We start from the raw sequence: 22,677 nt of genomic DNA, 5'->3' as shown, positions 1-22,677 counted from the left end.
AGCGATGTTCATGCCATTCTTGCCATTCCCCTTAGCTCCAATGGACAATTAGAGAAGAGCATTTGCAAATGATGGATGCTATACTATCTAAATAGCTTATCGCGACAATTTTCATCAAGCATGGTGTAAGGAATCAATGTTAGGGGAAGGGTATGTTAGTCATAGCCTATTAGTAGTAGCTTGGGGAATAAGACAGAGTTTGTAATGAGAGTTTTTCTATAAATAAGCCTCATTAAGAGGAATAATTAGGTTAAATGTTGTTGAGGTGATGTTATTGGGAGAGAGTGAGCCTCTCGAAAGCTCATATTAGGAGAGAATCCACCTCTCAAAATTGGAATTATCTTTCTATTAGTGTAATTCAGTTATTATCAATATAATCATCATTGTTCTTCCTTAATTTCTGCCATATTTAGAGCTGAACCATGCTAATTCCTAGCAAATGGAATCAGAGCCTATTAGGTTAAACCATGCTAATATTAGGGGAAGGGTATGTTAGTCATAGCCTATTAGTAGTAGCTTGGGGAATAAGTTAGAGTTTGTTATGAGAGTTTTTCTATAAATAGGCCTCATTAGGTGGAATAATGATTTGGTTGAATATTGTTGAGGTGATGTTATTGGGAGAGAGTGAGCCTCTCGAAAGCTTATATTCCGAGAGAATCTGCCTTTCGAAAGTGGAATTATCTTTCTATTAGTGTAATTCACTTATTATCAATATAATCATCATTGTTCTTCCCTAATTTCTGCCATAATTATAGCTGTAATCTGGTTAGAAACCATGCTAATTCCTATTATCGATATTTAGAAGACTGATGTAATCCCTAAGGTTCGTCATTTTCTCGGGCGCCTTTATATTGGGACGTTACCGGTGCGAGAATTGCTTAAACCAAGGAATATACTGGAGAATTCATTGTGTCCGTGGTTTGTGGTGGAGGAAGAATATGTAGGCCATGTTATTTTTAGTTACGGAAGAGTGCGGAAGCTGTGGGAGAGCTGTGGCTGCTTGGATTAGAGGGATTGATTCGATGTGTGATCTCATAGTTAGCTGGAACTCTTTTGAGCCTAAAGTAAAGCAAATAGGCATGGTTCTGGCTTGGTGCATCCGGAGGGAGCGAAATTTAAAGGTTTTCGAAGATAATACTACCCCAAATGCTATGATTATTGAATGTATATTTCGACTAGTGGAGGAAAATATGCAACAAGCATCTCCAAGAGTACCTTCCCTCGCTAGCCCTCAAGTTAGAAGAAGTGGTGCACTCCCCCTTTAGGTACTATTAAAATTAATGTGGATGCGTCGTTGCAGGTGGAAGGATGGGTTGGTTTTGGGATCGTAGCTAGAAACCATGAGAGGAGTGTTCTGGTCAAGGAGGAACAGGGCCTTCTGGTCCTCTGAAATTGCCAAGCTAAAGCTGTCTCCATGGCTTTGAGTCTTGGTAAAAGGTTTGGTTTGGAGAATGTGGTTATATTGCTAACTGCTGATTAATCGTTTCTCCAAGGGTAGTTGACGAGGGGAAAAACTAGGTCGTTGAACTAATCCTCCCTAAGCCAGACAAAATTTATAATCACTTAATAAACCTAAATACAAGTATAGAGGTAGGTCAAGGGTCGAACCACTAGGAATGGTTATGTTCAAGTGCTTTCAATTATATGCCTAAGCTAGGTCGAAGTCTAAAGGTAAAGATGTACCACTAACAACTATCAAAACAAAGAACCAAAAAAATAAATCACTAGAGATTGGGATCAACAGATAATCATGACAATTGTAGCAACTTGGGCATAATATGCAAATCAATGGTTGCAAAGACTAATGGTAAGAGCAATCAAAAGAGCTCAACAAGCTATCTCCAAGAGCTCTAACTAGCACTAACTACGAGAGACTCTAACTAGGAACGTCACTAACCAAGCTCAATCGACAATTGCAATTCCTAAATCAATGGTCCGTATCATTAAAAACTACAATACAATCTAGCATAATTCTCAAGGCCTATCGAATTACACACATGCAAACTTTCATCAATCAATTCAATCTCAACAATTAATCAACACAGTCCCCAAGTTAAGCACAATCAATCAATCATACAAGTTTCACCCTATCCCTAGCCAACAACTACTCTAACATCATCATCAAATCAACAAACAATTATAGAAATCAAGAATCAATAATATATGAAGAACGATTGCACTAATCATAGATCAAACATCAAAATCAAATCAAACGAACATGAATTATAAACAAAGCAATAAAATGAGATAGAGTTTAGAAATACTCATTGATAATAGGAAGATATTCAACACCACCATTGAATCTTCAATATTTCAATCACCATTGAAGTTCCTCACTTTCTCTCTCTAAAATCTATTCCTAAACTAACCTTAAAACTAGAGAGAGAAATCTCTCAACTAAGTTAAAATTATGATCAAAATTCAATCTAAAACTTGCCCCAAAATCGGGTTACAAAGGTTTAAATAGGAGGCGCGAAACGAAACCGAGCAATGCAAGTACCCAGGGAGGTGCGCCGCGCGGGCGGCGTGACCGCGCTGCTGGCTGTGCGCCCGCGCCCGTGGGTTGCTCGCCCGCGCTTGGCTTCTTCGGTTCTTCACGTGGCTTCGTGCGTTCGCTAAGGTCTTCGAGTGAACGCTCTGAATGATGATGATGAACACCATGGTTGGCATCTTCTAAGGCACTTGATAGTGGGTTCAACACCACTCCTTCATGATAACGCAACTTGATAGCGCAAGAGCTAGAACTTGGAGAATCCACTTCCTTGCATCTTGAGCTTTTCAGTTGCCATGACCTTGCTCCAAAAGCATCTTTCACCTTAGTAAATCACCAATATCAAGACTCGGACCTCGTACAATAACTACAACCACGAAAATAGAGCAAGTAAAGGAGTAAAGACTAGAAAAACCATAGAAATGCACAAAAGCCACAAAGTAAGAGAGGAAAGGTAAAACAAAGATCAAATGCATAAAACTAAGCATTATTAAGCATGGAACCATGAAAAGAAGGTGAAAACAACCTAAATGCTCATCAAATGGGTGCCATTTATGACACCCATCAGTAATGTATTCCTTTCAACCGAGGAGATATCCTAGCTTTGAGTTCTTGCTTTAATTATGTTTGTTGGTCTCATGTTAAAAGGGAGGACATTTTTGTAGCCCACCATGTCGCTAAGCTAGGTCCGTTTGGAGCCGAATAGATTCGGGAGAATCATTGTCCCCAACCAATCGCTCCTTATGTTCTTTTAGATTCCCTATCAATATAATGCTAGCTCCGGCTTTTCTAAATAAAAAAAATAAAAAAGTGACAATTCCAAGCATCACATAAGAAAATGATATGGATTCATATTACTTTCTTACTAGAGCTAGATATGTTCTAGATTTAAATCAAAAATCATGAAAAATGGATTCTTTTATTATTTATTTTTAGTACTGCATGAACACAAACTTGGCTTTTGGTTTAGGCGATGAAGCAAAATTTTACAATATATGTAAAACACACATATCATTTTTACATTTTGATAACGATTATATACTACTATTTCATAATGTTCTTAACATATCTACTTTATTCTATTTTTGGCAACTCCCTTTTACCATTTTACCCCTTACCCCAAAATATTTTTACCTTTCTACTCACTTACACCCACCCACTTTACTACTCCTCTACTTCAATTTACTTCAAATTTCCTTTATCTTGCACTCAACCACCTTTTTACTCTTTCTCTCCGAAGCCTTAATTCTTGTGCAAATTGTGTTAAGAATATTACGAAACATAAGTAGTACTAAATTACTAATTATGAAAAAGTTTCTTGTTACATAATTACTCTGTTTCATATTATTTGACATGTTTGTCAATGCATAACTTCAAACATTAATATCTTATTATTTATATTCAAAATTTTTAAAAAATTGATATTAGAATAATAGACGTCGAGACATATCTAACAAGACCTTAGATGAGTGTGTTTTTCAAGGATAAATCATAGAAAGAAGTCAAAGTAACTTATGTGAATAATGTCAGAAGTCAAAATGTGCCGACAAAAAAGAAGTGGAGGAAGTAATTTAATTAATAGTTTGTTTAGTAGTGGTGTCCTTGCATGTAAACCAAAGTTTAAATAATATGCTTCTTTGTAACTGCAATGTTACAGTGACGTTTTGTTATAATGAGAGTCAAACTTCTATTTTCTAAATTCTGATTTTTTGTTTGTAGGGAATTAAGAAGAAGTGTTGTCGTTCTAGTTGGGATGCTTCCTACGTATCTCAATGTCTGGGTTAGTAATCCAACATATGGCATTTCTGCTTGTTTTATTAACCAATTGTTTTTATATGATCCTAAATCATGTACGCCTAATAGTTCTATTGCAGTTATCTTCTAGGTTACCTATCTGCTAATTCTTTTGAATGCCTTGTATTAAATCCTCATCACCTCTATATTTGTCAATCTTTTATTTAATACAGCATCAATTAATGCAGGCACTCACACTTGTGTTTCTCTTGTTCTCAAGCTGGATAGCTTATGTTATGTTTGAAGATACTCAACAGGGAGCCGAAGTTTTTACGTCATATGGTACTACATTGTATCAAATGTTCATTCTATTCACAACTTCCAACAGTCCTGATGTTTGGATTCCTGCATACAAGTAAGATTGACTTCTCAGATTGGTTTACTTCTTTATAATCTGATATCTTATAATAACTAGTAACTCTCTAGATGCTGCTCTTTTGCCGGTTTAATGTGTATAAGTTCATGAAGCACTCATCCTGTACTATACAACCAAACTTGTTAAAACAAAGTATTAATTTGTAAACTTTAGATCTTGTTTTTTGGGTTTCCGACCAGCAAGTAGTAACGATTTGTGAAATGCTAGGGCTTTTAATCCTAATTTAATGGTGATGTGCTTTGTATGCAAATGTCTAAAGATGAGAAAAAATAATTTAAAGTATTGAAATAAATGGCTGTCTTGTATCTAGTAGGTGCGTGGTTTGCCTTTGTCGTTGGTTTAAATTTTGTGCCTAGGCTGTAGGGATCTTTTGTGTCTTAGTGCATCTCGCACCTGTAGAATCTAAGGCTCCAATAGCAATAAGAAAAAAGAAGAGAGAGTTTAGAAAGATCATGATGGTTTGAGGGGCTTTTAACTTCTTCTTTCTGTTTTTGTTAGAACTTTATCTTTAATATAGAATATTTTCAGTATCTCTTTAAACAACATTGCATTTAGACGAGATTCTAATTTTTTAATTCTTGAGTGAGCCCTGAAATGTGTAGTTAATCCATGAATTGTTACTAATTTGATAAAGGGAAAAAGAACAAGGAATTGTCATGTAAAAAATATATGTTCCTCCAAGGCTCGGATATCTTTCTCAGAATTGGAATTAGCTTATTTTTCTTAGAAGTATAGGTATTTATCTCAGCTTCACTCATACATGGTTCCCAATGAGTCCTCCTGCTTGATGTTATTAGTTTTTGAGAAAAACATACCTTTGTGCAAAGGATTATATTGATTTGATGTCAACAGGTAATTTAAAATTTTAACTATAAATTAAATGAATCAGTAAAGAAAAATGACAAAGGGAAAAGCACATGAGCATTAGTGTAGTTTCTTTTATTATATAGAGTTTTTAAAAGCTGGTTATGTAACATTTTCATGTTGGTTTGGGGCGATTGGTTCGTATTCTTCCTGTTTCTAGTCTTGCAGTAAGGTCATCAAGAATTTTGATTACGTTTTATTCTCTTTTTGTATATTTATTTCGATTTTTTTGTATTTACCGTCTATGATCATATCTTTTTTGTTGCATTTTATTGTGTTTTCTACCTCAGGGCTTCACGTTGGTATTCCCTGTTCTTTGTTCTGTACATCTTACTGGGTGTCTACTTCGTCACAAACTTGATTCTTGCCGTTGTGTACGACAGCTTTAAAAGTGAGGTGTGTTAATCTGCTTTATAATTATTGCCATTATCTTATTTATTTATTTATTTATTTGATTATCATACAATGCTTCACAATGTCGTGGAATTATTGGTTTTGCAGCTTGCCAAACAAGTTTCTGAGATGGACAGTATGAGGAAAAATATACTGCTTAAAGCCTTTCGTTTGATGGATAGATATGTAAGTGTAGTGCCTGTATTTTTCTCCATTTAATGTGCTGGAAGACTTGAGAAATATAATTTTCAATTTTGGATGGGAGTAGGGGATTCGTTTCATGGATAGATCCATTTTTCTACCCTGGATCCAGATTTGACCCAGATCTGAAAGATGGAGATCCAGTTTCAGATCTCACGGGGTCCACCTGATCCGGGTCTCATTTTGCCTAATTTTTTACGACTAATTTAATGTTCAAGTCAAAGAAATGCATTTCAAGTTTTCGTCAGGGATAATTATGTTCAATACTTATACACTTGTTTTACGAAATAACATAACATAAAAAACAATGAAACAAGTACAAATGAGCAAACAAAAAGAATGTTGATGGTTAGAGTTAGAACCATTACAAACAATAATGTTCGAGTCAAACTTATTTTATTCGGAAAATTAAAAAACGGGTTAGCGAATCTCGATCCAGATATTATTGTTAAACTTGACCCGGATATGTTTTTTTCAACGGACCTGGATATGTCGGGTTCAAATTTTGAAGACCCATATCCGTAAAAAAAAGGGGATCCACAGATCTGGGTCGGGTCCAGATTCACTTTCATCCCTCTCCTCTCCATTACATATGTATAAAGGCTGGTAAGTAGGCCAATCAGCCGACCTAATCTATTAGATCATGTCTTTGTTCAGTGTTCATGCATCCTTCTCATTTTGTAGTATGTCATAAACTCAGGATATTATTTCCATGTTAGGTGCTCATGTTACTTATCAGCAGAGCAGTGAGAGATCATTAATGATTTAAAATAAAGAACAAATATTAGGATGTGCTACATGAAACTCTGGCTAATACCGTTTATAAAATATATGATGCTTGCCTTTCCTTTATAATGTTATTGACCCATTTTTGGATGTTTCCATCATGGGCGAAGCTAGCCTTGGCTGTTAAGGGGTCCAAATGATTATAGCAAAGGTCAGAAAACTTTAACAGATGAAAAAAAAATGATTACCTCTCTGCCATTGATATTTAATGGGCCACTTGGGCCTTTCAAGTGGGTGGAAGGGGGGGGGGGGGGGTAGTGGTGGTGGTATGCTTTTGCTCCAACTATGTCTCGCCTCTGGCTTTCCATCTTTCTATATAGTCCAGACATCTCTTTACCTCTTTTTAAAAATCCCAAACAGTCTCATGGTCTTGCTCTTTTAATTATATAACCATATACTATATGTCAAATGAAACAAGCATAGATATATGTAGCTTCCTGAGTTACGAAGGCGTTACCTGTTAGGTGCTGCTTTTTCAGTGAGAAAAAAAATAAATTAGAGTACAATGGTAGATTCAGCAAGAGTAATGTTACTGCATTATTCCTTTTAAATACACAAGGGGGTGGATTGCATGGTAAAGTGTTGGGGCTGATCTACCACTTTTAAATTACTCTGCAATTGCTAGAAGCCTAGAAGTTATGTGTATCTGTCTCGTAACCTTCCATCAGTGATTTTACATCTTTCATGTTACTATTTTTTTTTTCCCCTAAATTATTAGCTTATTATTGCCGTGTAATTCTAAAGCATCTTCTCTAATCTTTGCAGAATCGTGGATTTCTTAATCAAGAGCAATGTCTTTGTCTATTTGAAGAATTGAACAAATATAGGTATATCTTTTAACCCTTTAGAATGATTTTTTTCTTCTTTCCTTTGTGATTTGTACCTTAGTTGGTGGACTGGTGGTTATGCTTTAGTCTTGCTTGGGAATATCACTAGCTAATTTCAATTTGCGTAATATTATTTTCTAAATGTATTTTGTAGGACAATTTGACAAAAGAGACCTTTTTAAGTCGACCTTTTGTGAGAACGTTCCTTTCATATATAAAAAAAGTGGTAAATTAGGGCTTTAAATGGTTATTTTTTTGTTTCAATTTGCGAAAGGGGACCTTTAGCCAGATTTTGAGCATTAACTTGATATTTTTGGTGTTGACCCTCACTTGTGCAGCACATAACTTGAATTTTGCCTGAATTCTTGCCCTTTTTCCTCCCTAACTATCATGCCAAGCAATCCACCTTCATCTTACCACCATTTCATCACCATCACACCACTTTCCCTCCACCATCACCATACCTAGGGGTGATAATGAGACTGAGCTATTCGTGAACTGTTCGAGCTCGGTTCAGTCAAAGCTCGGTCAAAGCTCGGTTTGACGAGGCTCGACTCGAGTTCGAGTTCGGCTCGAAACCTTAACAAACTGAGCCGAGCAAGTTAAAGCTCGGCTCGAAAGCTCGTGAACAGGCTCGATTAAATATAAACATATAGTGTATTTTTAGAAAAATATAAACTTTTTTATTTTAGTTAAAAATTTAATTATGAATATTTAAAAATCTGATTAAGATCTAAAAATCAAACTATAAACCAAATCTAATAACATGCATTTGTTTATTTCAGCCCAAAAATAAAAGCCCAGCGTCACATACCTTTAGGCCTTTCATATATAAACTAAAAAAAAACCTAACTCCTTTAGTTTCTCTCTCCTGCACTCCCTGCCTCCCCAAGTCCCCAGCTTGCTTCTAACATGAGAAGCTTTTTACTCTCTCCTCTAATCCTCTATTAATCTACTTCCATCAGATAAAACATTACATCTCCATCTCAATACCAACCCAACACCGCTCCACCGACATCCTCATCGTCACCACTAGCCAAGACGCTCAATCATTACACCTCGTCATCGTCTCCTATATCAATCTCCTTAGCTTGTATGTAAAAGTAAATTGTAATCAATTAATCGGATTTTGTGTGTATGTAATCTGGTTTGATAAATTGAATTTAGGAGTAGAAATTAATAACATTGGAGTCTACAACATTTTTATTTGATTAAATGGTTTAGAAAAAAAAAAAAAAACAGGCTTTAACCGGGCTGTATGGAGTCACGAACTCGAGCCGAGCTTCGAACCTGCGTATGGAGTCACGAGCTCGAACCGAGCTTAGATTTCTAAAGCTCGTCGAGCTTCGAGCTTGAGCCGAGCCTGCTGTGAGACAAACGAGCTCGAGCCGAGCCTACCACTATTCGGGCTCGGCTCGAAGGTTTAGCACCCCTAACCATACCTATCCTCTTTCAACATTATTTTTTCCAATTTCTTCCATCCCACCATTGAACCTCACCTGAACCAAATAAAATCTATTGAATAAATTAAACCCTTCTTTTCTATCATGAGCTACATGAATAATTGTAATGGATTCAATAGTTGACCGAAAGTCGATAAAGAATACCGAAGTAAGATAGCAGGAAGCTTAATTCATTTTAATTGAAAATGGCAATGGTCACAAAAGTAATAGCTTGAGGCTATTAATCTCCAAATAGCCGCTTCAGGAAGCTACTCTCTCAAGTGTTCTTCTCACAATAATCACATACCCTCCTCCCACCATTCACATTTATTATACATTACAAACACTACTCAAAAAGCATCCTAGTCTTAATTGCTATATGTCTTGAGAATCAGTCTGCTCTTGTTTGTAGCCACTCCACCAAGTAATACATTAAACTTCCTTGTCTCCTTCCTCTAACGGCCTTTCACCCTGCTGCTGACTGTTCTGCTGTTTGTCTCCTTTGCCATAGTGTTTCTTCCATGTCTACACTTGAGTAGGTGGCTGTTGACTTGGCGGGTCAAGTAGGTTCATCACAAATATTTAAATAAGATTAAAATCACAATCAGTTGGGGATAAAAGGGGTGAGAGAATGAGAGAGTTGCGTGGGTGGAAGCTGGGCAGCAGCGGGTTGCTAGTAGATAGCATAATGTGGCTACAATTGTGGGTTTGAAGAGAGGATAGAGGTAGAGTTGAAAGAGAGAGTTAAAATAAGTTAGAGAAGAGAGGAGTCTATGGGCGGTATCTAGCAGAGATGGTGATGGCATGTAGTAGGTGGGAAGGGGCGATTAGCGGTTATTTCAGGAGATAAAGGAAAGAATGAGATTTGGGGTGTGAGAGTTAAGGCTAGGGAGGAGGAAGTAGGGGATTTGGTGTGGCTGTGGAGGATAGGTAGTGGTGGGCTAGTTGGCATGGTGGTTGAGGAAGAGAAAGGGCAGAAAACAAAGTAAAAATATGTAAAACAAGTCAACACTAGAGATTTGTCTACATCCCCCTTTACAAAATATTTTTTTTTTTATTAAAGGTCCTAGTTTTCACCCTTTTTTATGAACGAACATTTTTCACTAAAGAGATAGTTAAAAGATTAGTTCTAACAAAATTTTTTCATTGTAAACACTATCCCTCCCTGTGTTCCTCTGACTCAAGTACTGACACGGGTACGTGTCCAAGTGTTCGACTTGGCTATTTTGTGAGAAAATTATGTGATTTTGATCTAAACTAAATGTCATACTCATGTCTAAATGCCGAGGGTCCAACCCTGGTACTTGAGGTAAAATGAAGAGTTTGAGTAACATCAGTGTTGAATTTTAAAAAAATGGGTGTCTTGAGGGAGTGTGGGTAAAAATTCCCATAGTGGAAAGATTCGCCAAAAAAAAAAAAAAATCATAATCTTGGGAACACCCTTATAAGGAAGTAAGAATAAAAATATACAAGTAAAACAAGATTAGAATAGGGCCATTCAAACTTTTAGGCGCCATGTGCTAGATTAAATAAAAAATTGTTATTCAAATGCTAAATGTGAAAGAGGGACAGAAATTAAGGGTGGATTATGTGCTTGAATTTATAAATAAAACCCAATAATAGTTTTGGCCATCTATAGGGAAGAATAACGATCTAAGTGATTAATAGCTTATGTGGGGCGGATGCATTGTCCCCGGAATGAAATTAGTCAGTCAGAGATAATTGGGATTAGTTATCATAAAATGACTTGGAATTTTATTTTATGACTAAATTACTTATCAGAATATAGAAAATGTTGGTCTTTTTCCTTTTCTTTCTTTTTGTTTTGCATCTAATGCTATAGATTATTAAAAAATAAGTACATGTTGATGATAAAAGGGATGTAATTCTGTACTTAAGCACCGTGTTGGAGATTCTGCATCGCGTCTATTTGTAATCAATCTCAACTTTGCTTGTTTCTCTTTCTTCTTGATTTTGTCAGTTTAAGAATTAGGTCCTACTTTTCAGCTTTGGTCATGCAGTTTCTTATTGATCTGGAGTCAACATACTGTATCTAATAAATCAAAACACATTACTTTGGCATACATCTTAAGAGTCTTAACCTGTTTTCTTGATTCTTCTGTGGGATAAATCTTGTGTAAATTGGTGCTATTTTCAGGTCGCTGCCAAAAATATCAAAAGAAGACTTTGAACTGATATTTGACGAGTTGGATGATAGTCATGATTTTAAGGTTGTTTTTTTATGGTACTAAATTATCATTTTAAGTTGCTCTACATGCTATAATAGATATCATTAAATAACAGTCGTGATGGAAATTTGTTCTTTACAGTAACTTGTTTACTACATTCCTTTTTGTTGAGCAGATTAATGAAGAAGAATTTGACGATCTATGTCATGCCATTGCAACAAAGTTTGCAAAGGAAGATTGTGTAAGTTTGTTTGACCTTTGGCCAAATTATAATATGGATTCTTATATGACCAACTCACTATTTTTCTGGTCATATGCTATATTACCTTCTCATGCAGCCATCCTGTTTTGAGGCAATGCCGTCAATTTACTACTCTCCTTTCTCTGAAAAGTTGAAGACCTTTATTAAGAGTGATACTTTTGCAAACATTGTTGTTATCATCCTTGTGATAAATTTGATAGCAGTTATCATTGAAACCACGGTAAAAATAATTCCTGAAGCTGAAGCACTTTCATGTCTTTATGATTTCTTTTTAACTTTGATTTTTATTGGTGATGCTTTGAGTTTATAATGCATTTATGATGGTAACTGTGCAGCTTGACATAGCTGATAGTTCAGCTCAGCAACTCTGGCAAGTGGTAGAATTTGTGTTTGGTATGCACTTGAACATCCTAAACGAATTATGTTTAATTTGGATCCTATGTGAAATTATTGTGCCAAATGTTCAAGTAAATTTTTGCAGTGTAGCTTCTATTGAACATGTCATTTTATAATATGAATTATGGGCTTACTGCATTGGAAATCAGTGAAGTTAGAGAAGTTAGAGATTGATAAGTAGACATAGGAGTACCATTCCTTACTAAACTTTTACAAAAACCTAACATTGTCAATAGGCTTACAAATATCTTAAGAGTTTTTGCACCAATATGCTTTCAAGCTGTCACCAGGCAGTATGGATGGAGGTACAAATGTATGCAATATTATTTTAGTAGAGAGACTGCTTCGACGCACAAGATAGTCTTCTAAATTAATTGAAAGAATAAGTCCTCCAAAAGATTCTTGATACTTCTATTATGAGCTGAAGACACTAATGTAGACTACTTTTTTTTTTCCTTACTATTTCTCTTTTACCACATTAAGGCTCTGCTCTCCTCACCTTATTTTCACTAAGCCCATCCACTTAAAGGAAAACGGTAGCTACATAGATTTATTTTAAGCCTAATAAATCCAGGTATGATAAGATAAGGGCTATTAAGTTCAGATAAGTAAATAAGGTCTGATAATTACAAGTAAGATAAGGGTAGATATATTCACAAAAGATAAGAGCTAAAATAAATTCTGATAAGATCTAATAATGCGTAATAAGTAGGTCCAAAAAGATAAAGTAAGGGTTAATAAGTTCATTTCAAACAAGATAATACAAGTTCAATGCCAATAAGATAAGTGAGATTCAAGTGAAAAGAACACTATCTAAGTCTCAACCTCTCTTTAACCCAGTACTTTATCATACATCTTGCTCTCGTTTTCTTTGCTCATAACTTTTGTTATTCTACTCTTAAAAGGCTGTAATTAAGGGATTAATGACAACTGTAAATTTTGCACATATTATATAGCTCACTTATACATATACTATTACTTAATTGATCATCTATCATAACCGTTTTTATTCATCCATATATGTTTATCTAAACTGCAAACTGTCTACCTTTATGATGGTTTCCTAAATAATTGGTAAAACCCCCTTTTTTTTTGGTAACAGGCTGGATATATGTGCTTGAAATGGGTTTGAAGATATATGCACATGGTTTTGTGAATTATTGGAGGGATGGTCAAAACCGCTTTGATTTTGTCATAACTTGTGTGATAGGTAATCTTCTGATGGTCAAACTTGTTTTGCTTCACATTTAATTTATTTCTTTATCTATCATGATTTATCTGTCATTGCATTTGGGCACCTTCCACCCTGACCCTACCCCTAACCCTTAGTAGGAGAATCTGCCGAAGTTTTAATTGCATATCTCAAGGTCACTTCTGCACAAGTGGCATGCTTATCAAATAAGCTGTAGAACTTCAGTTACTTGATGGCTGTTGATGCCCAACATGTATTCTGACAGAAAGATTTGGAAAATTGGCTTCCTGACCTTACAACTGAACAGAGCTGAAACATCTATATTTAATTTTGGGCAGTCTAAAGAGGAAATATTGTGCTGTGACTGTTTTCTTCTGGATCAAAGTTACTTAGAGATATGATCTTGTAATTGATCAACTAATTCAAGCACTCTGCTTCCCTTCTCCTAAATCTTTTTATGCAGTTGTTGGTGAAACAGTGACCCTTGCTACACCAGAAGGTCAAAGCTTTCTATCCAATGGAGAATGGTAAAATTTTAAGTTTCCAGATTGTGAATACATTATTCTGCATAATATTAGCCCTAGTTGTACATTGGAGTTTGGAACATATTAGTTTCGCTATGCTTATCTTTCATTGAAATCTTTTTTCAAATCTATGTGTTATGCTTCTCATATTATCTAATCAGGCTGGATGCTCTGTATCTTGTTTTAAGGTCATTGGTTCAATGTGTTGGGATCTTATATAATAAAATATGTGATTTTGCGGGGAAATAACATCGAAGGATCTACACGTGTTGATCGTGAATTTCTAAAAATTGATTATACCTTTGTAGTGTATTCTTTTTTGCCGATCCAATCACTTGCAGTGTGAGGACATCAAATGTTGTCGTTCTATTGATATTCACACGACACATATTGAATCGTGGTTGAGTTTGCTAGCTTAGAATGACGAAGAAACAATATACAATCTACTTGTGGTGTTTAGCTTTAGGGTTCTTGCCTTGATAGGAAAATGAATGCAAATGTATGTTTCTACCTCCTAGGAAGCCTAAGGTTAGATTCTAAACCCTAGAAAACCACCTTAGGGAAATCATGCACACAGCCACACAAGTTCCAAGATCATCAGATCAGTGGCGTATCTAGAAATTTTTTGTTATGGGTTTGGAGTCACTAAACACATCTACAGTAGTAAAATCTACTACAATGGCATAATCCAAAATACATCCTATAAATAATAATATGGGTGTGCACATGTAAAAAAAAAAAAAAAAACAGCTTACGAAAGATATACAATTGAACCCGATGTGACATGACTAGAAACTATAATTTTTAAGAATAAATTAGAGACATGGGGAACTAGGAATGGATTCCTTTAAATGTGGTCGAACTTCAAAGAATTAACATTTTTGGGGTAATAGGTGATTGGGTATACGGGTAAGCAAAAGAAAAAACGGAAGTAGACACATTAAAAAAAAAAAAAAAGAGCTTGGCAATTTCGAACCCACGACCTATGAGTTGGGTAAGTCAAGCTCCTACTGCTGCGCTGCTGCAATAGCTAACATATTTTACTTAAATAGTTTTAGTGTTTTAATAATTAAAAAAACTTTTCAGATTTTTCCCAGATCCGATATGGGTTTAGTTGAGATCCGCCACTGAAGACCATGCACATTTCCCTAGACCTCTTTATTTTGGTGTGTGACTATTGGGCTTTTAATCCACCTGTACACTTGATTCGTTCTTTGCTATTGTGTGTGACCCAATAGATTCAGCTAGGAGTGTGTCATAAAGTACTTGCTGAATTAGATGATTGGAAGTGGTTTACAACTAAATATTTCAATCACTTGACATAAATTAACTGTCTGTGATTAAACCTTCAAACTATTTATCACCTTGATTGAAGGACAGTATTCTAACACAATAATCTCTGTAATCTTCATATGCTATGGTCCGCCAAGAGACACTTGGGTTTCTTTTATTTTAGAATTTAATGTACTAGTACCACTTTCTTTTTATTTCTTTTTCAAATTCATGACTGTTTATTTTACACAGTAAGTGCTTAAGATGTGGGGCTGATCTTTTGACCTTTAGATGACTAGATGAGTGGGGTTTAACTATATATTATGAGTATCTGATGGGGCAGTATATATATTACATACCAGTTTGTATGGTTTTATTCAATTTGACGAACATTTTAGATATAATTGATGTATGTGTGGTGTACTGGGTAGTCCGTTTCTAGCTGAAAGAAGTGTAGGATCCCTTTCTATTGTTCCTGATCTTTTTGTTCCCTTTCCTATGTGAAGTTATTGTTATCTTCCTTGCAATAAAGCTTTTTCACAATATTGAATTTTGATGGATTATTGTTTTCTTCCTAATATTTAAACAGGATTCGTTATCTTATCCTTGCAAGAGTTTTACGTTTAGTAAGACTGTCGATGCGAGTCAAACGTTATCGGGCCTTTGTAGCAACATTTTTGACTTTGATTCCAAGCTTGATGCCTTATCTGGGGACTGTTTTTTGCGTCATGTGCATCTATAGCTCTCTTGGTGTTCAGGTGTGTAATTCTGTCTGCACTGAAATTTCATGTCTTCTGATCCATCTAATGTTTGTGATTTCCATCAATCTCTAAAATATCAGTTCTGAAGTATTTATTAATTTATTTATGTTTAGATTGGCTATTAGGTTCTGAAATGTAAACGATACTTTAGTGAGTGTGAGTTTTTATTGCTTAACATATTATTCTATTATCCACGAATGGCATTTCAGAATCTTTGCCAATACAGGTATTCCTTTTATAAGCAATATTGTTATAGCTTCATATATATCCTTTTCCTTACAACTGATATATAAAAGCTACCTTTTTTATTTGTTCTTTATGTACTGGAAATAAGCAAATTCAGCATGTCCTGTAGAATATTGTTTTGTCCTTTTTCCTGCTCCAATGGTTTTCTATTTTTTTTTTTTTTTTTTTTTTTTTTTTTTGATAGATTTGCCTCTGTATATCCCACTGCAGCATCTTCTGTTGGTTCCCTTGCATAATCTCATACTCTTTCTTGTTTGACAGGTTTTTGGCGGGATTGTTAATGCAGGGAATCCTTTACTAGAAGGATCTGATCTTGCTGAAAACGAGTATCCTTTTGCCATAATTTGTGCAGAACTTTGGTCACTTGTTTGAAAGTTGTGTGATTCTATATGTTAGTGGGACAGGAACTAGTCATCTGCTATTTTCCTTGCCTAAATCTTCATTCATACTTTGTATGTATTGATTATCTTAACTACAACAGTTATTTGCTCTTCAACTTTAATGACTATCCGAATGCTATGGTGACAACGTTCAATTTAGTAGTAATGGGGAACTGGCAAGCCTGGATGCAGGTATCACTTCTTTTGTCTTCCATGTTTTGTTAAAGAAAAAAGGCTGTCCAGAATTCCTTAATTCTCAATTTTCAATAGTGTAGTGTAACCGTTCCATTTGTGGTGCATTTATATGTCTTGTGGATGATCCTTGACTGTCATGGTGATAGACTTAAAACGGAAATGTCACTCTAGATTTATTTCAGTAAAGAATCTGATATTTATATGCAACTTTTGGAAATATGCCAAATGCTTTTGTCGGAAAGTGATAAGGTGATTATTCTTTGCTCAATTCTCAATAGTTAAAGCAAGAATTAGATAAGGTGATTATTCTTTGCTCTTGTTGGAAAGTGAAGAATTTATAAATATATAGCCAGATTGCACCAATGGAACTCCAATATTCACCGAACATATTGCCATAACTTTCCCAAAATGCTTATTTCAGACAAACAACTCCAAACTTATAGCTTCTATTTTGCCTAAATGCCTCTCTCCTTGGAAAAATCTTCTGATACGAATTAATTGAATGATATTATATTCTAGTTTGGATCGTGAATGATATGCTAATGTACCTATAAAACTCAAGTGAATGGTAAAAATGTGCAAGTCGAATCTAGACTTAATTTATAATCTAAGTAAGAGAAACCATGGTTACTCACTGAGTGAATTTTTCATGTTTCAAGCACATTTATGAGTTATGACTACTTGTTCTAGTATAAATTTTATTTATTGTAGGAAACTTAGTTGTTTTCTTATCTAATAATTTGTTTGAATGATAATAAAAAAATCACTTGTTGCAACTCGTGATCATCTTTTAGTTGTGACTAAGAAGAGACCCTTTATTCTTGAGATAATTAGAGTTCTCACCTTTAAATTTTAGTCACAAAGCTCATTGAACATTGAATTCATCAATATAATTCATAGAGTTTCTTGCTAATTCGGATTAATATATGCATCATAAACTCAATATGAAAGGCCATCGAGCCAATCGATGCAACAATGAAAAAAGTGAATGCCTATGTTTTCTATGAAGAAAAAGCCCTTAGGGAATAAGGGTACCTTAAACTTTCACATATTCTAGTTTGAATGAACAAACACTTATCAAGGGCATTGTAAAGATAATATTTCATGTAGCAACTGCCCATGTCCTCGTGGACACACAGCAAGTGAGTTTTCTCCCACATGGATTGCCCAACTGAAATTGGGATTAAATGGGTGTGCGGCAATATTTCTTACAGTTGATTACAATAAGAAATACTGTCAAAACACTTTAATCATGCACTTATGTAAAGCTGCTTTGTTGATGCAATAAATGAGGTCATGTACTCAGCATGTATTGTTGTAAGTTGTCACTCACACTAGGTTACTTAAATATGTTGCTACTGCTGTAGCTTATTATGTTCTCGTTAGTTCTATCATAAGAATGACGGGATTTTTGAATGAGCTATGTTTGTTATGTCACTTTTTTTGTCTTCTACAGATTATACTAAATCACTGATTAGATGTTGGTTAGCCCAATGACACTTTTTTACTTTGTCTTTCAAAGTGTTGGAAGGTTATAAGGTAGATCACGATAAATCTAGGATAGTCATTTATTGATGTACCATGCATATTATTATTGTATGAGCAACAAAAACTGCAACATACTTAGTATTAAAGGGAATTGTTTATTTCCTCAGACATACTGGGACTTGACAAGAACTTCATGGAGCCTGATGTACTTTGTTAGTTTTTACCTCATCACAGTGATGCTTATCTTGAATTTGGTAAGTCGTTTTTTTTTTTTGTTCTCTTTTGGTTTTTACCTTTCTCCACAGTGTTGCTTATTTTAAAGTTAGTAAGAACTAGCCTCAGCTCTTTTTTGATACTTAGCATTCCCTTTGGTTTAAGAACATTGATCAGCGTGTGCAATTTGGTACAAACTTATTTATTACACCTGTAAGATTTTGTAAATAACTATATGGAAAATCACTTTTGGTTCATGTGGTCAACCCCACTTATGGGATTAAGGCTTTGATTGATTGATTATTTATTACACCTCTGGTTTTATTTCAGCCTTTCAAGAATAACTCATTTGGAGTTTTGTAGCAATTCTTTCACGATTCATAACATCTTGTAGCTAATTTCTTCTGATGCCCTACTTCACTCTGCCTTTTACTATTCAATCTCTATAGGTGTGTTATTTACGTTATTACTAATTGTTGACAATCCAACTCAAGTCGTTAATCCCCATCTTTTTTTGTGCAACACATGCTTCTCTCCAACAATGACTCATAGTTCAGCTTACTCTTGTTTTCTAAATCCAACAAAGTCGTTATTTGCCTTTTTTTTATTTTATTTTTTTAATGTTCTCTGCGCTGTTGCTATATTCCATTGGTTACAAATTTGTTGCATTTTTATCTAATTACCCCTTACCCTGAACAAATTTTGGCCAACTTACTTTTTCCCACATGTTACCCCCCCCCCCCCCCCCGACTCCGAAGTCTTCTGCGTGCCTTATTCCACCCTCAAAAAAAGGATTTTCGTAGTTTATCCGCCCCTTTTTTTTAATACAGATTTTTACACCGAACTGCAGAGCAACACTGTCTCTCTATCTTAACCTTATAAAGCCTTTAAGAACAGAAATAGTATTGCATATGCAGTAGACCTTGATTTTAATGTTCTTAGAACATTAAAAAGTTAAGTCCAATGTTTGTTTTATGAACTAAATATGGCTGTGTCCTATAATTTTATTCTTTCCTATCATTGGTATGTTGATTTTTCTCGGTATTTTATATTGTTACTAGACTAATGAAAAATGCTATCTTTGATTATGGTTTCAGATCATTGCTTTTGTGTTGGAAGCATTTTTCTCAGAATTAGAGCTTGAGGAGTCAGAAGAAGAACCTGAAGAAAGCAAGGTCAGCGTCATTCACGAACTAACTGATCCTTTGAACTTCTTTCTTACTGTGACACATTCTACTTTTTTGTGTCTATATAACATGGATAAGAAGTTAATAATTGCTTTCAATTTATATTTGTTGAGGTACATCACTATATGAGCTGGTTAAATATACTCCCCTCGTTTTTGTTATAATGGTTGAATATCATGTTATGAATAATTAGGAGAAAGGATTAGAATGTATGAGAAAAGTATAGGCTTTGGGGAAAATTGAATGATTTACGAGAAGAAGTTTAAAAATAGACCGAGTGGAATGTTGAAGAAAAGAACAATTAAAAAAATTTAAAACAGTTTAGTGGAATGTTGCAAGGAATTTGAAAAATATTAGAATATATATGCATTTGAAAAGGTGGGTCATCTACCCAAAAGTAGAATGAAATAAAGAAAAGTGTAATCATTACTTTTAAACACCCATATAGAAAGTGTTACCATTATCATGAAACATAGGCAGGACTTGTTAAATGATACCTCAATGTTCCTTTTTGTTTTTGTTTTTTTTTGTTTTTTTTGTTTTGTTTTTTGTTTTGTTTTTTGTTTTGTTTTTTGTGTTTTTTGTGTTTTTTTTTTATTTTTTTTTATTTTAAGACAAACACGGGAAATTATATTATAAAATCAAGCTACGCTGGGAAAACGAAGTTGTACAGATCCAATCGTTACTAATGCTCGTATCCCATCTAGCCGCTAGGTAAGCAATAGTATTTCCCGCCCGTCTAACATGAACACAACTAAAATTAGTAAAAGCATTACATAATCTCCTCAAAGTTCCTTATTGTTGTTGCCATTGTCCAAGTCTAAATTCTGTTGTCAAAGGTAGTGCTTTGGCCACTTTAGTGTTGTCTTATTTTAGATGTAGCAACAAATTTAAGAGGTAGGGCTGCACATTGTTTTTACGACTTACATTCAGGGGGTAATTCATTAAGGGGGTAATAAAAGTCAAACTAAGCAAAATGAATGTGAAGATAGGGAAGAAGGAGATAGTGATGGTTTGATTGTAAGATGATTATGTAGTGATGGTATGGTGTAAGGTGCAGAACGAGGAATCAATACCCTCATTTTGGCAGTAATAGTTACATTAGGGGAAGGGTGGGCAACTATTATCCTCATTATGAGAGTAATAATTCCTCCATCTCTCTCTTTTCCTCATGGCACAACTAGTTTATTTCATTTGTGAGCACCATGTCTCCTATAACACCATCTTTAATTACTTTTGTTTTTTCAAGTTTGACATTAATTACCCCCTTAATGTATTACCCCAATCCAAGCATGCCCTCAAATGAAATATTCAAGTTAAGTATCAGATTTCTAACTATTTTCATTTTGTTGGTGAAAAACTGAATTTTGAATTTGAACTTTTGAAGTGCTCTAGGGTTTTGGCATGTCATACTTTGTTTCTAGGATGGTTGTAATGTTGAAAATTACATAGAGCATAAATCTCGATTTTCGAACTGAACTATTCTTTTAGACTATAAACAAGAAATATTTTTAGTTATCGTGATTAGGGTTAACTTGATCAAGCAAATGTAATCTTCCATATTGAAAAGGTTGCTTTACTCTCGACAATACTTCACTTCTCAATTCTGGACTCTTTTTGAAGGCTTAATTCAATGCTTATTAACACCATACCTGCAGACTTCTTTATTGGGATCTTACCAAAGTCCTTTGTGACTAGCTTTTAAGTATAGTTCCAGACTTGCCTTTATATCCGCCATGCCTTGCATGTGTAATCAAAATTTGGCGATGATGTTGATCTCTTGCTGATCTTTGTCCTTGAGTTGATTGCATAGTGACCACTAGTTCACGACTACATCGGATGAAAGTGTTACCTTGCTCTTTTAGCTGGTAACTGTTGATAACATCTGTAAAATTACTGAATTTGTTCTACATTATATACATATTCTTAACATTGGTTGGTGATTACGGGAGGAAATTTTGAAGGCAATTCCCATTTGCTGGCTGTTCTTATTGCCTGAATGATTACTTATATGCTGTACAGCACAATGGTACTATTAACTTATGAAGCTGCTGCTTTATTTAACCTTGCGTTTGCACCTTGCTCTAGAGTAGTATTAGTTGACGCTAACTATCATTGTTTTATTATTGTTTCCAGGACAATAGAAAAAAGTATCATCGTCGATATACTGGGTATGTATCTACGAATAGCCTATTGAAAACTCTTCTATTTCAGAAGCAGACAGAATGCGTAATTATAAAATAATATTATTTTGATTTGGTACAGTCATAAATCACGAAGCCAAAGAGTTGATATACTACTCCACCGTATTCTGAGTTCAGAGCTGGACAAATCAGAGGCATGTGAGGCTTCGGGGGCTTCTGAAGCATAGGTCCTTTACTCCCTTAAGCTTCCTTTCGATTTTCTTATTTCATATGAAAGGATCAGGGAAATGGACGTGGGATTTTTCAGTTTATCTCAGATCTCATTGCCTAAAATTGTGATTTGTTATATTTCCCTGTAAATTTGAAATTTGTCCTAAATTTTAATGCAGAAGAGCCTGCAGACTGTCTCTGCTGTTAATTGAACAACCAACCTTTGATGCAAAAGGCAACATCTTACCATTGAATAGTGAATAATCTGGAAACATGTGATGTATGTAGTTCCGACGATGCTTCTAGATTCGTCTATCTATTTTTCAGCGTCAATTTCTGCTGGACATGATGACATGCTATGATTCTCCCTGCTTTCCCCTCATGCCCTGAACTATACAGGCAGTGCTCTATTTTTTTTTATACTGTGATAATCTTGATGCCACTTAGAAGGACTTTGTCTTGACAATGAAAATGAGCACCATCTCACCAAAGTAATATATGAGCAATCTTTAAAGGAAAATTTATCAAGAACAAGCCAATCTTTAGTTGGTTTTTCTCAAAATAAGTCAAGCTTTTGATAAACCTAAAATAATTTGACTTTTATAGGATATTTTCTCAAAATGAGTCAAAACCTGTTGGAGTAGCAGGTGACCGGTTGTCTAGGTAAATTATGCCACATGTCTAATGTAGTTGGTCCATGTTAATTAATTTATTATTAAAAAAACTTTAATATTGTTTTCATACGCATTAAGTAAAAAAACTTTAAAAAAACTTGCGTAATATGAACGGATTAAGGATACCGCCAAACACGTTTAGCTTCCACTGCAAAAGTAAATATTGCTAC

At 34.8% G+C, this 22,677-nt stretch overlaps 1 protein-coding gene across 1 annotated transcript in view; it reads left to right on the top strand.

Moving 5' to 3' along the window:
- Positions 1–22,177, top strand: part of LOC145619054 (two pore calcium channel protein 1B-like) — a 31,607-nt gene extending 9,430 nt beyond the window's left edge. The window contains exons 6-24 of the mRNA XM_081673653.1: positions 4,211–4,271; positions 4,474–4,640; positions 5,816–5,921; positions 6,027–6,104; positions 7,671–7,732; positions 11,333–11,405; positions 11,539–11,604; positions 11,702–11,845; positions 11,961–12,018; positions 13,124–13,231; positions 13,677–13,740; positions 15,599–15,767; positions 16,278–16,342; positions 16,498–16,588; positions 18,247–18,333; positions 19,390–19,467; positions 21,616–21,650; positions 21,745–21,850; positions 22,013–22,177. Coding sequence (XP_081529779.1) covers positions 4,211–4,271; positions 4,474–4,640; positions 5,816–5,921; positions 6,027–6,104; positions 7,671–7,732; positions 11,333–11,405; positions 11,539–11,604; positions 11,702–11,845; positions 11,961–12,018; positions 13,124–13,231; positions 13,677–13,740; positions 15,599–15,767; positions 16,278–16,342; positions 16,498–16,588; positions 18,247–18,333; positions 19,390–19,467; positions 21,616–21,650; positions 21,745–21,850 — 1,618 coding nt within the window. The 3' untranslated portion in view covers positions 22,013–22,177. The remainder of the gene's footprint in view (positions 1–4,210; positions 4,272–4,473; positions 4,641–5,815; positions 5,922–6,026; positions 6,105–7,670; positions 7,733–11,332; positions 11,406–11,538; positions 11,605–11,701; positions 11,846–11,960; positions 12,019–13,123; positions 13,232–13,676; positions 13,741–15,598; positions 15,768–16,277; positions 16,343–16,497; positions 16,589–18,246; positions 18,334–19,389; positions 19,468–21,615; positions 21,651–21,744; positions 21,851–22,012) is intronic.
- The last annotated feature ends 500 nt before the right edge of the window (positions 22,178–22,677 follow it).

The sequence above is a fragment of the Chenopodium album genome, chromosome 27 (assembly GCF_948465745.1).
Source record: "Chenopodium album chromosome 27, dcCheAlbu1.1, whole genome shotgun sequence".
Classification (NCBI taxonomy): Eukaryota; Viridiplantae; Streptophyta; class Magnoliopsida; order Caryophyllales; family Amaranthaceae; genus Chenopodium; species Chenopodium album.
This window is presented reverse-complemented; position numbering and strand designations above follow the sequence as displayed.